At 43.6% G+C, this 18,637-nt stretch overlaps 1 protein-coding gene across 2 annotated transcripts in view; it reads left to right on the forward strand.

The window, feature by feature from the left end:
• ATXN7L1 (ataxin 7 like 1) overlaps positions 1-18,637 on the forward strand; it is a 97,536-nt gene that overhangs the window by 56,356 nt on the left and 22,543 nt on the right. The window contains exons 1-2 of one of the 2 annotated variants that reach the window (XM_026046404.1): positions 6,758-6,808; positions 12,180-12,402. In XM_026046404.1, coding sequence (XP_025902189.1) covers positions 12,197-12,402 — 206 coding nt within the window. In that variant the 5' untranslated portion in view covers positions 6,758-6,808; positions 12,180-12,196. Of the gene's footprint in view, positions 1-6,757; positions 6,809-12,179; positions 12,403-18,637 lie in introns of those variants that run through there. The other variant, XM_026046403.1, reaches the window with a different exon arrangement.

The following is an 18,637-nucleotide window of genomic DNA, read 5'->3' on the forward strand; positions in this document are numbered from 1 at the left end:
CTGCGCAGCCTCCGCGCCCGGCCCCGGCCAGCGGGGAGCCCGCGAGGGCGCTTTGCAGCGGCTCCGAGCGCGGGGGAGGCCCCCAGGCAGCGGGACGGGCCGGGGCGCCCGCCGCAGGGTGCCCGGTCCCCGGCGCGTGTCCCTGTGGGGAGAGGCGGCCGCTCCSCGAGGGCCGTCCGGCTCCATGGGTCTTGGCTCCGGCAGAATTCACCTCCTTCAACCTCTAATCAGAGCTGAAATCCTCCCACTCTGGAGAGTCGAAGGGCCCTTTGGAGCTCCSTCCCGGTGCCTCGTGGGGCTCGGAGGGATGGGGGGGAGGAAATCGGAAACAGACACATGAAACAGGGAAGCAAAAGTGAAAAACAGCTGCTCAGAGTACAAATAATGAGGGACAGCGGAGATTTAAGCAAGATTAGGTTGGACTCGGATCAGGAAGTGCCACAATTGAAACTTGGGGCATAACCAGAACTTTGACCCCGGGATTATCTGTACTGATTTTTCTAACCATATCAGCACACTGTTGTGCAAATATTCTAGTTTGGATTGCCTAGAATCTTGGAATCTAAAACATTCTGCCATTTATTTTTTTTTCCAATTTTGCCAGCACAAACCTATGCAAATTTCTCTGTAGAGACATATCATAACTTGCTGATAGACAGACCACTTATAATCCATATTACTCCCTCCTCAGAAAGCTTGAAGAAAGACAGAAGCAAGATCTAGAAGCTTGTACTAAGCTTAAACTAGACTTGCTTTTGCATAGTATACATTTCTATGTGGTTTGTTTGGCACATGTGATAATTTGATGTACAAAAAATAGCAAGAGCTATGGCATTTTAAAAGGTGTAACGCATGGAGGGYTTTCTTTTTTTATTTATTTATTTACTTATTTTTATTAATGACAGCATTACAGTGGTACCAAAGCAGTTCAAACACAGTGTGCTTCTGTACTAGGAAGCTGCTGACTCCTGAATTAGTAGWCATGAAGCTGTCAATTTCTTTTGAATCTCTTTTATATAAATTCCACAGCGATTATTGAAAAGAGCAGGGGAATCACTTAGCACTTACTCTTGAAAGTTAGGGTATAATTCTAATTGTTTAAACTTAAAAAAAAAAAAAAAACTTTAATGATACTGGGTTATTCTCTAAATATATCTAATTTCCTTCAGTTTGGGATTCAAGGAAGGGGGATCACCTGCCAGCATGGAGGGCTGTTAGGATCAGGTTTAGTGTCAGCAYTGCTGTTTYACAGAATCACAGAGTGCTTGAGGTTGGAAGGGACCCCTAGAGCTCATCTAGTCCAACCTTCCTGCTCCAGCAGGGACACGCAGAGCACGGGGCACAGGGCGGCATCCAGGTAGGTTTTGAAGATCTGGGGGTTTTACCCCCCAGCCTGCCCTTACCGGTGCCAAGCAGCTCAGTAGGAGGAGATGTTTGGCATCTCCATCACATCATCTTTWATTGGTTATAACTCTCCAATCAAAGTGTCACTAGAGACCTTGAATAGAGGATTCAAGTAGCAAGAGGGAGATAGGAGTGTGTGTCTACCTGAAACCAGTGTCAGCTGGTGGAAGGTGATACCGCTCTGAGTTCATGGGAGCCTGGGACTCTTAAGTGAGCTCTGATTTCTGTAAAGCTGGAAATATTCTGAGATATCTGATGGGTGCTACTCTTTTAATTAAAATACAAAGCCATCTTAGAATATGTTTAATGGGTTTAAGATTGGCTGCATGATAGATTAGGACAGCTAGTTATGTATGTGAAAACAAGTCCTACAAAAGTGGCCCACATCATCGCAGTGTTTAATAACAGTAACCAGGAAAAAGGGGAGGGGAAAAAAACTTTGTGACTTGCGAATTGGCATAAAATGACTTAATAGGTAGAGGTCCCTGATGAAGTATGAACCTGGATTACTTATTAAAATGGGTTCAATAAAACTATTTCAGTACACAGAGTCCGTSAGAGTGCCCCTCTGCAGAGACAATAAGGGCTGTAGTTCCAGGTGGCACAACCTATTCTAGGGAGCAGTTGCTCAAAGGTTCAGGGTTCTCTCATATATATAATTTGCCAACAGCTTATTGCTACCCAGGGATGCAGCCATGTGTTAAGGTAAAGGTGGAACCGAAGATGAACGTGGACCGTTTTGAAAGAGGAGCAGAGAAGAAGCAGACACTGCATTTCTGTTTGATACGGGTATGATGTGAGAGACCCAGTTCCAGCCTCCCCTCTTCACTTTCTGGCATTCAGGTCACAAAATCCACCGTGTCCTTTATTAAAAGTGCCACCTCTGAAGCTCTCTAAAAGTGTCCCATAGCCCAGTGCTAATTATGTTACTGTCAGGGTAATGGTCTGGGGTCAGCCGTGGAGGAGGAGGTTTATTTAAGTGCAGTTTGTCTGTGTATCAGTCAAGCACGCAACTCACAAGTTGCAGACAGAAATTTGCTGTGGCAGCCTGAGGAAGAAATACCCGGTGTCCGTTTCCTCAAACCTTGCAACAACTGGAGCTTTCAGCAGGGCAGGGATCTGGCGCTTCAGTTCTCGGGTTTTGCACCCCTGGTCGTTCTCTGATGGTTGGGGTTTGGCCAGGTGGGAGAAGACCATGGGCCCTCGTTACAGTAAACGAGAGGTTTCAAACTTTCTGTTCCTATGAATTGCAGAAGTTTAACAGAGTCTTTTGTTCCCAGTTGTTTGTTAGTGATTGACTTTCACTTCTAGTACTTGTGATACTCTCATGATTAGTAGGCATTCCAAGAAAAATACCATACACGAGACCTGTAAATATTGTACAGCAGAAGATGATTGGCATTTTTATTGTCTGAATGTTGTGTTATCCGATATATATTAGTCTCAAATAATGAGACTCTATTTCCTGGCCTACGGTAAAAAGGCAAAGAAGAATGAACTTCTTGTAACTTTTTACCACCACCACCCACTAGGCAACCTGAAGTCCAAGGAGAAATAGAAACAACTAAAACTGCCAGAATTTGCTGGTAAATAATATGGTGGTGAATTTTTGCTTTTAAACCACGAATTACTTGTTTTTCCGACCTTGGAAATTCAAGAGGAGAAGGAAAAGATTTAGGGAGAAGGAAAGAAGGGATAAAGAGGTTGTAGCGTTCGTCTCTGCAGGTGTCTGAGCATCACAGTGATGTTCTGCTGGGGCGGATGAGCCTTTCTCTCTTCCTTGTCCTGTCCTCCATAACTCTTTGCTTCTTGTCGTCGTTTGAGAGTGCTCACCTGGCTCTGTGCTACACGTTGTGTGTGGTCTCCAGCGCAGAGAAATCTTCATTGCCCAGTCCTTAGGTGGAGCAGGTGACCCCCAGCAGKGACAGCTTAGGCACAGTTGCTTTTGGTCCCCTTGCCAGGCCTTGCTGGTTGAATGTGCCTAACTGTCTAGCTACCAATTGGCAGGCTCAGCACTAAGCTTGAGAAGACACCCTGCTCTGTGATGCATTTGCCAAGTACAGAGTTGAGTTCCTCCTCTGTAATCAAGCTGGAGTCAGCTGGTTATAGCTGAGATTTTCCATGCTAGTGTCCTGTGTGTTGTCCTTTCCCTGCCTCTTTGGTCAAGTTACTCCCATAGCTGGGGGGAAAAGAAAAAAAGTCAAACTCCTCCAATTTAGAAATCTGTCTTGTTATGTCTGAATAGTAGGATTTCTTTCAGCYTTAGCAGCATCAATTTGATGAGGAGGGACAACTTCCAGAAGGGTCTAAAGAGTGTAAAGTCTCTTCTGGAGTTTGCTGTCTCCTGACAGATGGAGAAAGGACTCAGCCTCACAGAATGAACCAGATAGTCTGATTCAGAGGAAGCAATTGGCAGGTAGGAAATGTTTTTCATTTTTTTGTTTTTCCATTTCCTTCCCTGCCTGCATTCTCATTTCAGTGTTAATTATGCTCTTCGTGTTGTGGTCAGGAAAAGAGCTTCAGTCTGGCTCAGTATCATCTCTTGCTTTGTTTTTCTTACAACCAGAAAAGCCGTTGTTAAGTTTCCACTTCCTTAGAGTGATTTAAATGGTTTAGCTGCATATTGGGATATGAAGTGATCTCGCAGCTCGCTCGCTGTGTGAGGAGGCCCTCACAGAGCTCCAGCTCCATCTGACTCCAGGAGGACCTGGCCGGGACGCAGCGGGGCAGGGATGCCCCCGACCCTTCCATCTAAGCTGATCAAAGGGGTCTTTAAGGAGGACATCTAGGTCAGGCTCCTCATGCTCTGTATGGAAATGCTGTACAGAGACATCCCAAGCATCCTCAGCTTGTATCTGGAAGGGCTTTGGTGTTACAGCAGAGGAAAGTCTCTGTATTATTTCCAGACCCAAGTCATCCCTGGATGTATAGCAATGTTTGCACCTGAGCTAATGARCCTGGCTGGAGCTGCTTCTCTGGGACAGATAATCTGAGGACAAATAATTGGGCGTTGACTCTGTAAATAACCTCTGTGCACTTTGACATCTGTGTCTTAAAGTTGTTGTCTCCTCCTCTTGTTGGCTGCAAGCCTACTCCCCTTGTCATCAKCTCTTGACTGAGCTGCAGCAGTTCTCAGCCACTGGCAGCCTGTTGTGCTTTCCTCCTTTCCCTCTGAGGTGACACACAGCTAGCATGGAAAAGCCAGGTTCCAGCCTTTGCAAAAGCCAAAGCCCCGATAGGAACGAGTCATCCTAATATGTTTAAACTGTGCTCCARCTGACAAGGAGTCTCATACAAAGCCAAGTGACACGTGTCACGTCACACATTTGATAACCATGGAAAGATGTTTCCTGCACGCAAGTTCCCGGAGACCTCCTGTGGCGCATGTCTAGACAAGCATCTAGTGCCGAGGAAACAGGTCTGTGACRAAATACTGAGGATAAGGGGGGAGAAAACAAATTTTCTTCCATTTGCAGCAGTGTCTGTGGAGTAAAATATTCAAGTCAGACTCTTGGAGGAGTCTGTAAATGAGCTGCTTTAAAATTTGTTTGCTTAGGAGTGCTGTTCCTCATTCTATTTCTGCGTGGGATAAAATTGTCTTTTGTTTTTTTTAATCCAGCAAGTAGCCTGATGAAAGGCTCCTCGCCACCCATCCTGGTCCCCCCAGCAGCCTCTGCTCCAGCACGAGCACCGCTGCCTCGTGGCCTCCCTTACGCTGCGCGGCCTAGYGCCGAGAACGCGTTTCCTTCACCTGAGACAGAAACGGGGGACGGTTCCTCGGTGGTGGTCAGTGCTGATTCGTTTGCCAGGTGTTTGTGGCTTGCTCAGAACCTGCTGCTCTCACTGAGCTGAGGAGCTGAGGTGCGTCAGAAATAGTGTCTGTTTTGTGGCAGCGTGTCCAGCAGTAGCTACTGCTCTCACGCACACAACTGTCCATGTAAGATGGGCTACATTCCCACACAAACCTCACGCTTCTCTTAAGTTGATCCCTTAAATCATTATGAGTGGCCCCATTTCTAGCTGAAGCAGTAGGCCTCAGTAGTAGAATTAAATCCAGGTCTCTGGACGGGGCGGATGGAGTCTGAGGCGGCCGCTCTCCCCTTCCCTTTTGGGCCTTGAGTGTGTCCCGCGGGCGCCCTGGTGTGTTGGGGCTCCGTCCGGAGCGCAGAGCACTTGCACCAGCAGCAGCAGGGATCGGCAGCACTGTTCTGTGTACAGCTTAATAAACCCCGTTATTGGCAGCGTTTTTGTGTCGTGGACTTCTGTGTGATCCATCCTTTGCTTATTTATTTATTCCTGTGTTTGATGGGGGTGACACGTTTTTTGGAAGGGGAACACAACTTCTGGGAAATGCTGCATTTGTGGCTTTTTGCAGAAATTGGCCGTTCTTAAAAGGATTTTTGCACTTCAGGCTAACTTAATGATATTCTAAGCACTATTTTCTGCTGTCTCTGATATAATCGTGTCAGCAAAAAAAAAAAAAAATTAATATTATTCCATAAATACAAGATCTTTCAGGGATACAACAGGTTTGTCTTCTTGGGTTAGACACAAACACCCTATTTGTTTACTGGTTCAGGAAAGGAAAAAGAAAAGGGGGGAAAAAAGAAAAGGAGGGAAAAAAAGAAAAGGAGGAAAAAAAGGGGGGGGAAAAAGAAAAGGGAAAAAAGAAAGAGAAAAAAGGGGGGGAAAAAAGAAAAGGGGGAAAAAAAGGAAAAGTGGAAAACAAAAGAAAAGGGGGAAAAAAAGATGAAAGTAGCTCCCCATAAAAATATACTTGCTATTTCTGTCGCCTGTGATTTTGCGCTTCACTTTTGCAGCCTCTCGAGTTGTTTGGACAGTCACGAAAGCCCAAGCGGCCGTTCGGGGGCCCGCGGTGCGGGCAGGGCCCGTGGCGGAGCGCGGCCGGCGGCGGCCGCGGCCGGCGGGTCATCCGGGCGCCCGGCGCGTCGCGGCGCTGACGGCATCCGCGGCGGCAGCAGCGGGAAGGGCCCAGGGCGCACGTTGGCGGCCGCCGCAGCCCCGCCGCAGCCTGGCAGCCCCGCTCCGCGTGCCGTAAGTGGCTCCCTTTGCACTTCTCGTGGGCGCGCGGCGCGTCTTGCATAACGGCGCCGGGCCCTGCGGTGGAGGCGCTGCGAAATGGAGCCGCCCGCCTCAGCGCTCGGTCGTTTCCCAGTTATGTCACTGGAGCCGTAACGCGGCGGCCGCGCACGGGGCTGCACCGCCTGCTCCTGCTCCTGCTCCTGCTCCTCGCGGCACCTTCGTCCCTCGCTCGGCTTACAAGAAGTATCAAAATGAAAGCGACGGCGCCGTTTCCTGCGCAGCGCGAGGGCGGAACAGCTTGCGGATATCGCTTCCAAACTTTCTCAGCTGGGCTGGGAATAGCGTTTTGCCAAACGAGCTGGTAAAGTTACCCCTCGGGCTCGCGGCGTTATCCCGTCGTTCGTTGGAAGCGAGTCCAAGTTTATTTTTGCTTCGCCTCACGCGCTGGGTTGTGTTGGGTTTTTTTTTTAAGCTTGTGGCTGCAAAATGAAAGTGCTTACAAGGTGTTTGTGAACTCTTGTTATGAACCAGCTGCCAGTTACTGCAGGATGACACATTTCTGCCAGCGTTCAGTTGTTGGGTTTTCTGCCCGCTGACTGCAGCTTTCTGGGCATGCGGCTTGCTCGCTTGCTGCTGTTTTGGTTTTTAGCAGGATTAACGCCAGGCGCCGTTTCAAACTTTGAACTGGGATAGGACAAGGCGGAGAGCTGCCCTCACTATTTACTGAAATTGTGAGTATACATTGCTCAACTTGGTCCAGCCGAGGGCCCGGCGAAAGGCCCGGGGGAGGTCCCGTGCAGCGGGATCACGTCGAGGATGAGACACCTCTCTCATCAACGTGTGCCTAAATACCTAGAATTGCAAACAGCAAACTGTTAATATTGTGCTGGGGACAGGCTGGTGAACCCCCAGTTTACATTATCGCCAGTAAAAAGGCTATAAACTAACCTGCTGTGACGAACGTCAGCGTCGAGTTGAGGCTTTTCATACTGTAACTGTTTGCTAGCRGCAAATAACTTCCGTGCCTGGTTTTAGCAATTGAGCTTTGTTTGCTTGCACCAAACGTGCTCCTAAGCTCTCAGCCTTAATACGGGGGCACCGAGTGGCTCAGGGATCGGCACAGAATCAATTTTTGCTTTAGGCCCTTTGTGCGCAGGAAGCGGGAGCACGCGTTGCCTTTCRGAATGACTGGTGCTGACAGCGGGTTTTGCCTCTCTGAGCTACCTGCACACATATTCTGCAGGAGCAAAGGCATGTTTTACTCTAGCCTCAAGGTATCTGAAAAAAAAGGTCTTTTTTTTTTCCTCCCTTTTGCAAGCTTTTACATCTCCCCGATGGAGAAGGTACCGACTGTGGGGAAAAAAAATGTTCATTTGGTTTGACCAGTTTTGGTTAGAGCGTGCTGGGTAAAGAGGGATCTGGATGATATGGGCTAAGGACTGCATTTAGTTGTAGKCCAAATTAGAGAAAACTGCAGTTTTAATATCATAAAAAAGATCTTTCTGGGGAACAAAACTACTGCAACCCACCTGGAAACATGAGGTTGGCATATTTTACTCGCAGCGTGTTTCATGTTCAGTCACTGTCTTTTAAGGTGAGCTAAGGAGGCGCTTGATCTTGCRTGAGAAAGAGTCAAGACAAAAGCACGTAGGAGAGAAAAAACTTGCTACTTCAGAATATATTTTAGCCCCCTTTTCCCACACACTGTATTGATGGAACCAGAGCTTGTGTTGYTTTTTTATTGCACTGCTTTTTTTGCTTGTGATTAGAAGGAGATGTGGCGTTTCCTGCAAAACAGCTGCTAGTATTCCCTGGTGACCCGTCAAGGAGGATCCAGTGGAGTCAAGGACTCGAGGAGACCTAGAGGACCTTGGCAGCCACGGCAGAAATTTTGGGGAAAGGTAGAGGATTGCACTGTGCAGGGAGCGGGAGGAGGACGAGGAAGGAAGTACAAGGGCAGGCTTGAGGAGCTCGGGAGATCCGGGGACTGTTCAGTCTCAGCCAACATAMGGACTTCGCATCTAGCAAACAATTCAGATTTGGCCGGGAAAGTTGGATCGCATCCATGTTTCCATAGGACATGGAGAATCTCCTGGAATACTGTTAAGATCATTTGCAAGTTACCAGTGCACAGTTTGTAACGTGGCTTAGGGGACTGTGTCGCGCTGCGCCGACAGAAGTGCCGTGACCTTTTTATAATCCCGGCACCTGGGAGAAAAAATAACAAATATCRATCTGAAATTGGTTCTTCAGGAAAATGCGAGTAATTCAGGGAGAGTGTTAAACTTTGTTCTCAGAGATTAATGTCATTATTGCATTAACTGTTCGACACCAGCAGTCACATGTTGCTTGTCAGCGGCTGCTCCGAGACTGCTGAGAGGTGCAGAAGGATTAAGGCCGTAAACAGGGTTGTAACTTTGTGTTCTCGCTGCTTGTGGCTTTGACAGCAGTTAGTTGGCTGGATTTTTAATTTTTTTTTTTTTAAGGCCTATATGTGGCTCTTCATGCAGAGTGTAAACATCCTTTTGGAAGTATGTAAGYGAATTGGTAAAGCTTCCTTTCCTATTTTAAACTCGTACACACACTTGCAGGGTTCTGCAGAAATCAGATGGTTGTAGTATTTAGGTTCCTGTTTTGTAAGTGACAATCATCACACCAGTAGTTTTGCAAGATTTTTTTCAGTACTTTTTAGGGACAAAAAGTTACATTTTATTTTAGGCCCACTTGTGTGCAGTGAATGTGCCATTCCTTAATATAAACAGGAGCAGCCATATGCACACTTAGTGTGTATGAATTCACTTGCCCTGTTAGGCCTAGTTTGCCTGCCCATGCACCGCCGAGACATGCAGAGAGTTTTACACAGATGGGTATTTATATTCTTAAAGTGTCAGTATGTGAATGTTTATTTTTAGCTATTTGATGTGCAAGTGCCATTTAGTCACATGTTAATGTTTCTAATGTTTCTTACCTGCTTTTGCATAGCCCTTCTGTGTATATTGTGAGTATAATTCCTTGCATATAGGTAAAACACCCCTAAGCATCTTAGTAGAAGTTTTTGAAGAAAAGCTGTGTCCTAGAGTGTGACCAGGAACCTTGGTTTCATTCGCGAGGTGCAGCCAGGCAGGTTGAGCCACTGATTTCTGACAATTTATGCTAGAGAAAGCACTCCCGTTATTTCCCTTTTGGAAGTTGTTTCACGATGCCTACGGCTGGATTAACCACCACACGTGCACTAAGAGGAAAATGAGAGCCAATGTATCGGTTCCTGGAAAGGAATCCATCGATAGTCAGTTCTTCACGATTTGTTCTCAGCATCTTCTCTGTAAGACTTCCCATGTAGAAAGCCCCAATTCCTCTAGGCACTTCGCAGGGCTCTTAATTTCCACTTTACTTTTGGGAAATTTCAAGAGAAGCTGCCTAAAGCAGGTAATTCCCACATGAGTATCAGAGTTTGTCCAAAATACAGTTGTGGGTGCATTAGGAGAATGAGGACTGCTCTGACACCCTGCTGATGAAATAAGTGAGCTGCTCATCTTTCCCTCCCCTGTCTTCTGCGTGTCTGTCTAAAATGATAGGATGCACTTCATTATGTTGCAGCATTACGACTGTGCCTCTTCTACTAATTGATGTTATGTATTTTAATGTTARTACGATGTTAATTCATGGTTTTGTTCTTGGAAATTAATAGATTGGAAAAGTTGCAATGGGGAGAAAAAATGGAATATTAGATTGAATAAAAAATGAGTGTAAAGAAACTATGTCTTAAARAAAAAACTGCTGGGGTATGTGATACTTCTGATGACTTTAAGATACAATGTGAGATGGCCAGTACCTTAAATGTCTTCTCAGGGTACTAATTTTAATARTAGAATAGTGGGTTTCACTTCCTTCCCCATATTCCTGTGGGAAGATGCCGCACGTGTAGTATACTGGGAAGCAGCAAATTGAGGAAACCCGTAGCCACAGTGAGGTTTGAGTAACCAATCCTGACCGGAGCTCAGAAACAGGATTTTTCCAAAATTTCACCTTCTATCCAGCCTCGTTTTGCTCGTTCTGTAGCCCGTCYGTTTCATCAGCCCTCAAGAAATCAATAGTAACATTTTACATAAGATATTAGTATTTTTATTAAGGTAGCTGAAATTAAGTAGTTACTGAAAAGGCTGGTAAATCTTATATTGGTAGCTATTACTTAATAAAATATTATACCAAATTAGAAAACATTTAAAAAAAAAAAAAAAAAAAAGGAAAAAAAACTCGAAACTCTTGCATTTCCAAAGCAGGTGCCAATCTGAAGTGTTTCTTGCCAGCTCTTCAAAGTGAAAGAAGTAGAAATGAAAGCCTTGGGAAGGAGGTTTTGGGGCCGAGGCTGCGTGCGGAGGTGTGAGGCAGGGTGAGAAGTGGCAGTGGCAGTTGGCAGTGGTTTTGCTGGGGGAGCTACTTGTTCCTCTTTAGGGAACCTAAGAAGGTTTTGTTCTTCAGACATGGAGAAGAATTGAGGAGACTCCAGCATTTTTAATTAAAGTGCAGAATCGGAGGATACGGTAGCACCTAGTTCTGAACAGAAAATTTTTGTACTTAGTCGTTGGAACTGCACTAAAAACAATTTGAAATATTTATACATTTCTAAGCATTTTTCGTTGTTGTTGAGGTATTTGCCTGCTGCAAATGAATTATGAATGAATCTTTCTGCTGGAGGCAAGTTAGTACTTGTGAAAATGCCACACAAATTGTCCTGTTTTGATTATTTGTGGGGAAAAGAAGAATCTGAGTTATCCTTGCCCTGCTCGAGCTGGCGCTGAGGGGCCTGCGCCCCAGCGCCCGGCCTGGCCTCCCCGCGAGGAGTTTGGCTTCGGTGACAAAAAGAATGACCAAATGTGGCCCTAAATCAGCATGTTCACTTCAGGGATCGTGTCAGGGATAGACCTTTTAGCCGTAAAAATGATAAAGGAGCCCTGATTTTTTTAGATCAGGTCTAGCTCGCAGTCGGTCCTCAGCAGGGTTTTGCTCTGCGCGGTGCTTCCAAGGTCGTGGTCCTGTCCCCAGGCACGGTGGTTGGTGGTCCCTGGCCATAAACCTGCTGCTCTACTCCACTCGCCACCAGCCCTCTGCGACAGAAATGAGTTTTCCCCTGACTGGAGTTGGAGATAGAGCTCRGCTCCGTTAATAGCTTGGAGGTTGTCTCATTAGAGGGGATTTTTTTCCCTTTAGCTACTTCTCCATCTCCTGTATTTTTTTCTTTATGGCATTCCATTGAACTTAAAGCAAGAGAGTCACAAAGCAAACTGTGGGCACTATGATTTCTTCCCCAAACCAGCAGCCTCGTGTCTGTCGCAGAGATTTTCCCCAAGTCACCTGGGAACGCGAGGCAGCCTCCCGTTTCCCTGCTCCATGCGGGAGCCGAGACACCCTCCTCGCGCGTGTCCTGGGGCTCCTGTGCTGCCTGCAAAGTGCCTTGAGACGTCTCGCTGAAATTTCCTGGGAGATTTGCAGGGCTGCTTAGCATCTATTACACTATTTTTATATTCTTGAGAGCACTTCGCCGAGTTGCTTTGGTTTAATCTTTAGGCAGGCTCCCTTTCACAGTGGTTATCAATTAGTTTTCTCTGCAGCAATGAAATGATTGTGACTAGAATATAGAGGCACAATTTTCCCTTCTCTGACTTCATTTTTTTTTATTTTCCCCCTSCTTCTGGCCTATGAAGTGCTCTAATGCAACTCCTCTTCTGTTGCAGAACGAAGACACGGTTCAATGTGTAAACCTTCCCCTTCTCCAGCTTCTCCAGCCTGCAATTCCAGGACATCCCTAGTACAAATGAAACCGAAATCCTGTATCAGCGGCCATAACCCTGTCAGCAGCAACTCAAAGCCATTCAAAACGCCCAAAGACAATCTACTTACCTCCAGTAGCAAACAGCACACAGTCTTTCCTTCAAAAGTATCACGGGATAAACCATGGTAAGTACCAAAATAACAGGTAGCTGAGCTGTTTGCGCTCAGAGAATCATTAAGTATCTCTGTATTTTCACAAGCATCGCAAAGATCTGTGGTTTCTTATTTTCTAAGCTTACAATTTAAGCCTCTAAATTTCCTAGGGGATGAAAATGGGATGTTTTTACATTTTAAAAAATCCTAGGAAAGGGAAGAATGGCTGGTGATTCACTTTATTAATGTTCTATCAAATATCTGCTTTTCTAGGATGCGTGTAAAAAGTTTATAGCAAGTGACCCAGTTTGTTATCTTGAAGGTCCATCTGACATGACAACATTGGCTTTTAAAACTGATGCATTTAAACAGCAGGGTAACTTTTGTAGCATTTTTAATATTGTCTCAGCTGATGTTCATGAAAACTTACTGGCTCTAGAAGTTGGTCTTCAACGCCAGCCGCTGCTGGAGCTTGTTCTGTGTTTTTACGATGTTTGATGCTTTTTAAGAAGACAGGMGAATGTTCAGTCTCCCAAAATTATTATATGTTTTGTTTTTAAAGGCTTGTATCATGTACTGTGGTATATACCCATACTGCTGGGCCCATCCTCCTGTGATTATAGTAGTGTAGAACTGCAGAAGTGTAAAGGAGAAAAGAATCAGGTCACTGTTTTATGCCTTAAACTGTTTTGTCTTCAGTTGTTTACAGGAATGATGCTTTGTGATTAGGTCACTATTGTGGTGACTCAAGGGATTTGAGTTCAGTTCCTGGTTCTACACAGGCAGCTACTCTGACTTAGTCTCTTTGGCCTCAGCTTTGTGTCTGTAGACATAAGATAATAGGACTTCATTTTTTTCTTTCCCTATATTTTATGTACTTATTGCATAAGGACCTCTCTCTTTTAAACATCATAYCTAGGAAAGAAGGTTGTAGGTAGGATTTAGGTAGGTTTTCTTAATGCAGCTGCCTTAAAGCAGTAAGTAATTAAAGTAAACAATTCACGAGCAAGACAAAACATAAACTGAAATTATGTTCAAATAATGGACCGTGTTTTCTGTCTAAAACATTGTGCTCCACTTGCTGTGGTTTCAAAGAGAACRGCTTCTGCACAGATGCATTGGGACAAACTTGATCAAAATCTACTTCTCCTATGCGTGTGAATCTACCATTTCTATAGGTATGCTGAGAATTCCAGACAGTTACTAAATGTAATTGATAAAAATGGGGATTTACCTTTAACAAGCACACAAACACACACAGAAGTGAGACTGGAACCTCGTTAAAACACAGCTGCTTCATTTGCTCTAAGAAAAATAATTCTGTTGAGTGAATACTAACCTTTTGTGAAGGCTGAAGAAATTTCATACAAGAGAGTATTTATTTTAGTTTAGTTAAAAGAAACTCAAAAATGAYTTGAAAGTATTAACATTACTGGCCCATTTGCCATCTCAGCATTACAAGCAGCAACTTGGGTACCTGCATTTCAGCCTGCTGRCTGCATCTCTCCGAAGAGCTCTAAGGATGCTCTAAAGAGCATCTCTCATTTCAGCAACAGAAAGCAATCCGTGAGTCAGTAAAAGCCGGAGGGGAGCAAGATAGTTTAGCATTTTCTTTTCCCCTTTTTGGGAACATCCCCAATGCTTATTTATAGTAAAGAAAATGTATTTAGTTGCTTAAAACTGTACCAGGCTGCTAACACTTAGGCATTGAGTGTGTCAGCTGTTAATTACTGAATTCTTTTGGGTCTGTTGGGGGACAGTCCTGTGCTTTTTTGTTTGCCGTTGGGAAAACAGAAGAACACGGTAGTTAAAGATACTGTAATCGTCACATAACAAATCACTAGCAGTACAAAATTCGGACATGAAAGAAATCAACTTTAAAAATATAGTATTAAGTGTCTTAGATCTGATGACCTTTTAAAAAATAAGATCGATCTGATTACAAGTTACAGCAGGCCAGCAATTGTTATGAGTTTGTTCCTGTTCCCTTAGTGAATTATTTTTATTTAGAGCTCTAGAAAATACACAGTAGTTCTGATTTTTGTATTCATAAATATTATTTTTAAAGATAAGATAAAGGTCTTATTTTTAAAGTAAGATCAGCCATTCAGCTACCCATATGAGCCCTAGAATTTCACCTATTTCTCTTTTAGGAAGAAATACCCCATTGACACGATACATGTCTTGAAAAATGCTATATAATTCATCACATACCCAAGTAAGCTGAGATTCATCATCCTCAGAAGCTTCCAATTATCCAAGGCTTTTGTTTAGTAGCCCCATCCCCACATGGGTGGGGTCCCGTAGGTTCTTCCAGGCTGTTAGCAGATTACCTTAAGTCAGGAYTTACACCCTTTGTAACGCTGCTTTCTTTGCTCAAATCACCCTCTCAGCCCAATATCTTGTTCTCATTTTCATGTCCTGTTTTGTTCCATGATGCAGAGTGGGGCTCAAAGCTCCTCGCGAGCGCTCCAAGTATGGAACCCTCAGGTGAAGGAGACGGAGGTTGTTCAATGTTTGCAGCTGCTGTTTTGTTACTTTTCTTCCCGTTGTATGCAATGAAATATTACTCTGAACACGTTATGCAAGATACCTGCCAGTTCTTTTTTTGTTTGTTTGTTTTTTTCCCCAATGTATCCTTGTTGCTATTAGTGCTGCAGAGCTCAGGAAGGAGCAGCACAGGAGCCCCATGGATGGGAATTTGGATGGGAATTTGCTTCCCCACAGCACGTTTCCCAGGCAGCCTAACGCTGGGGAGAGTTAGAGGCAGCTCTCCCTGGGGGACCAGCTAAAGGAAATTTCCTTTACCTCCATAGTACTTGCCGTTGTCTGCAAGAAATTCTGAAAGTGAAGGAAATGTCATGGGAATCACAGGATTTTGACAATATGTAGGAAACTGCCAATCTTTCTATAAACATAAATGGGACCACAATGTTATTGCTATCGCTTAATGGCCTAATCACAAGTTTGTAAAGGAATTTTTTTTTAATAATCTCATGGGTTTTATTTCTTTGTGATAGGAATATAGCATTGTTTGTGCTTAACTTGAGAAAATGAAACCATCCAAGGTGTTAGGGTGTTCCTAAAGCGACATGGAACTGGGAACAAAATGCTGCAAAGTTAGTTTGGGCTGCATATCCTAACCATTCAGCCACGGATACTTTGCATTGCATTTTAGAGCCTCTATARGCAAATCCAGAAATGCAGAACAGCACTTCAAGTTAAACTTTTAAATAATTTGTAATTTTTTGTACTAATTTGAACACCTGGCTGAGATTTTTAGAATGAATCCTGTTGTGGAGGACAACAAAACCAGCAAAATCATGTGGCTGCAAGGAAAAGTAATGTAATGAAGCCTGAAGACAGGCTAAAATACAGGTACTGAGGAGATAGTCATTTATAAATAACCTGAGTATTGTGAGATTCAGGTATTAGGAATGAAATGATGAGCAATGCCATCTTCAGGAGTTTGTGAGGGATTCTGGTGCAGGAGCTAATAAGCACTGTGTAAGCATAACAACATGAGAAATAAAATGAAAGGGTGTTTATTTTATCTTAAATGATAAAATGATGACCCACTGAGTTTTTCTTCCAATTGGTTACTGTCTCACTCTGCTAACCTAAGTTTCCCGGTTTCTAATGTTGATGCATTTGCACTAAGACAGTCATCCTACCTGAAAACGTTAGAGTTTTGGAAGGTGGTCATGGCAGAACATTTCTCCAGCCTTCACATGTATTTGCAGCCGTTACCTGCTTCACTTCCAATGAATCAGTGTCTGTACTGGAACTGGTCAGCAAAACTGGGAGGAATACCCAGGATCTGTAAAACCAAGACACGTGAAAAGTTGATTTTCTACTTAATCATATTTACTAGTTCTGTTTTTATATCAGCATRTGTCCACATTCACCCTTCTGTCACAACAACAGCCTCAAGCTCATGCTCTTTGTCCCCTGTGACCACTAAACACTTGTTTCTGTTCTCCAGTATATTTTTCCCTCTGACAACTGATGAGATTGTTGAGATTTTTTTCACATGTAACATCACATTTGTTGTAGGAAAACACATCTTAAATAAGCCAATGTTCCAAAATATTCTAGATCCCTTTTTTTAGCTGCTTTCTCTTCATTCTTCACTCTTCTGCTTGATCCTGGTTCCATCAGCAGATGTTACCAGCAATCCTGCATTTATTTCTGACCACCAATGCAGTGTCAGGCTTAGCAGCGGTGCCTTCAGTGCCTCACTAGGAAGCATCCTCACCAAAGACTTGCTTTTAATCCCGTGTTTCACATTCATTTTCTGCTCTTTTGATTTGTATTTTATCGTGCCKTCTGAGTGCCTGGGACATTTTGACAGTTAACTTGTGTGCTCATCAAGAAGCGAATCCAGCTTTCTTTGCTAAGCTTAGCTCTCAGCACAACCACGTGAGTTTGTTTTGATTAGCTGTGCGTGATGCCTTCCACGTTGTGGGGGGTTTTGCAAGGGCTGGAACAGCAGCCCCTGTCTCATGTGCTGTAAYCTGCCAAATATTCCAAGATTCAAGCAGAAATCAGCATGCCCAGACCAAATATCTCTTCAGCTGCCTTAGAATTCATGGATACATTATCCAGCTCTGCTTAATGCAAAAAAAAAATGTGTTTTTTTTTTAAATTTATTTTTTAACTGGCACTTTACAATTGCAGAAGGAAACAAAAATGCATCTTTGTTATCAGATTGGAGTACGTTATCATGCTTCCGTCAGCATAAATACTGAACATTTCTTGCTTTTTTATTATTATTTATTTCTAGTAACAATTGTGCTCCTCTTTGGATAGTGGAGTGGCGTTGATAAGTTTTCTTTTGTCCACAGTAAACTTAATTTTCAGGAATATTTTTTTTTGACGTGTTTTTGGTATTCTTCTGTACTCATCTGTACTGATTGCTGTGTGCCCTTGCTCTTTTTTTAGCTTGGTGTATATTGTTTTATTATTTGTTTCTTCTGTTATTTGTTGTCCTTACCAAACCTAAATAGGCTTTTCTTGCAAAACAGTACTCTTTTAAAAAAAAATTGGGGTTTATTTATTTTATTTTTCTAATGAGCTTTTAAAAGAAACTCTTAATTTTGACTCAATATAGTCCTCAGTTTGAAAGAACTCTCTTTAACCATCAAATGTAAGTATAAGCACTTGCTGTCTATTTTTTTTGTCCTTCTCAAATGTCACYGGTCCTACATAGCTTCCAATTTGTGGTCTATTTATCAGTTCATCCTTATTTTAATTATGCCAAGGTAGAGCTAGGGTTCCTTAGTGAACACCACATTCAGCATTAATGTCTAAACAACAACAACAAAAATGATCATCTGTAACCTGTAAAGTCTCTCATTTGCTGTAGAGCRTCTGAAGTGCTTTAGTATATGCATCTTATTATACCAAAGGTATATACATTTTTTTCTTTGACCTCTTTACATTGCAGGGACAATTTTAATGAATAACTACTCTTCTCCTGAGCTTTGCTTGCTGCTTTGTTAATAAAATTAAACCAAAACATTTCCTCCTGTGGTGCTGTTCATTAGCACAGTGGTCCAGGTCCAGACCCAGGCTAGGACTTGACTGGCTAAAACTGCAGAACAGATCAAGTGTTGACCATATTTTTCATATTAGCTGTGTTTTCTACTGGAATAGCTGCTACACTTGACTCTTCCATCAGGTATTCATGCTTTGAATTGAGACAGAGATCTTATAAACTGAGAATGAAGATACATTCAACGCTATTTTTATATAGGAAAATGATTTGCTCTGCAGTCAAAAATTCTATTTTCAGAAAATTTAATTGACATTTTATTAAAAAAATGTAACCACCTCAAGATACTATTATTTGTCTGTCATTTAACTGAATAAATTCAGAGTAGTCTTAAAAATAGAGGGAAAAAAATCCTCTCTGTTGCAGCTTGGTGTTTGCACTGTTATTAAAACAGTTTTGCAATCCTGTTTTTTGGTCAAGTTAAACATTTGGCTGCCTACTGGTCTGTGCAGTAGCTTATGCTGCGCTCAGATCTGCCTTCTGAGCACATGGTGCGCTCGCGATACCGCAGCATGTGAAAGCATTAAGTGGTTTAATTMCAGCTGCAAATTGGGTCCTGGTGTGTAAATCTTCTCTTTCGTTTTCTTGGCGTATCGTTTTTATAATAGTTCCTGCTTTTTGCTCTATTAACGTGGGGCGTAGGGAGCAAATAAATGCAGCGTGGGAGAGTCTGCCCCTGCCCTTTCTGTTCAGCATCTCCAGCAGCTTTGG

This window comes from Nothoprocta perdicaria, unplaced genomic scaffold (assembly GCF_003342845.1).
Source record: "Nothoprocta perdicaria isolate Ctin4 unplaced genomic scaffold, notPer1 scaffold_44, whole genome shotgun sequence".
Taxonomy (NCBI): domain Eukaryota; kingdom Metazoa; phylum Chordata; class Aves; order Tinamiformes; family Tinamidae; genus Nothoprocta; species Nothoprocta perdicaria.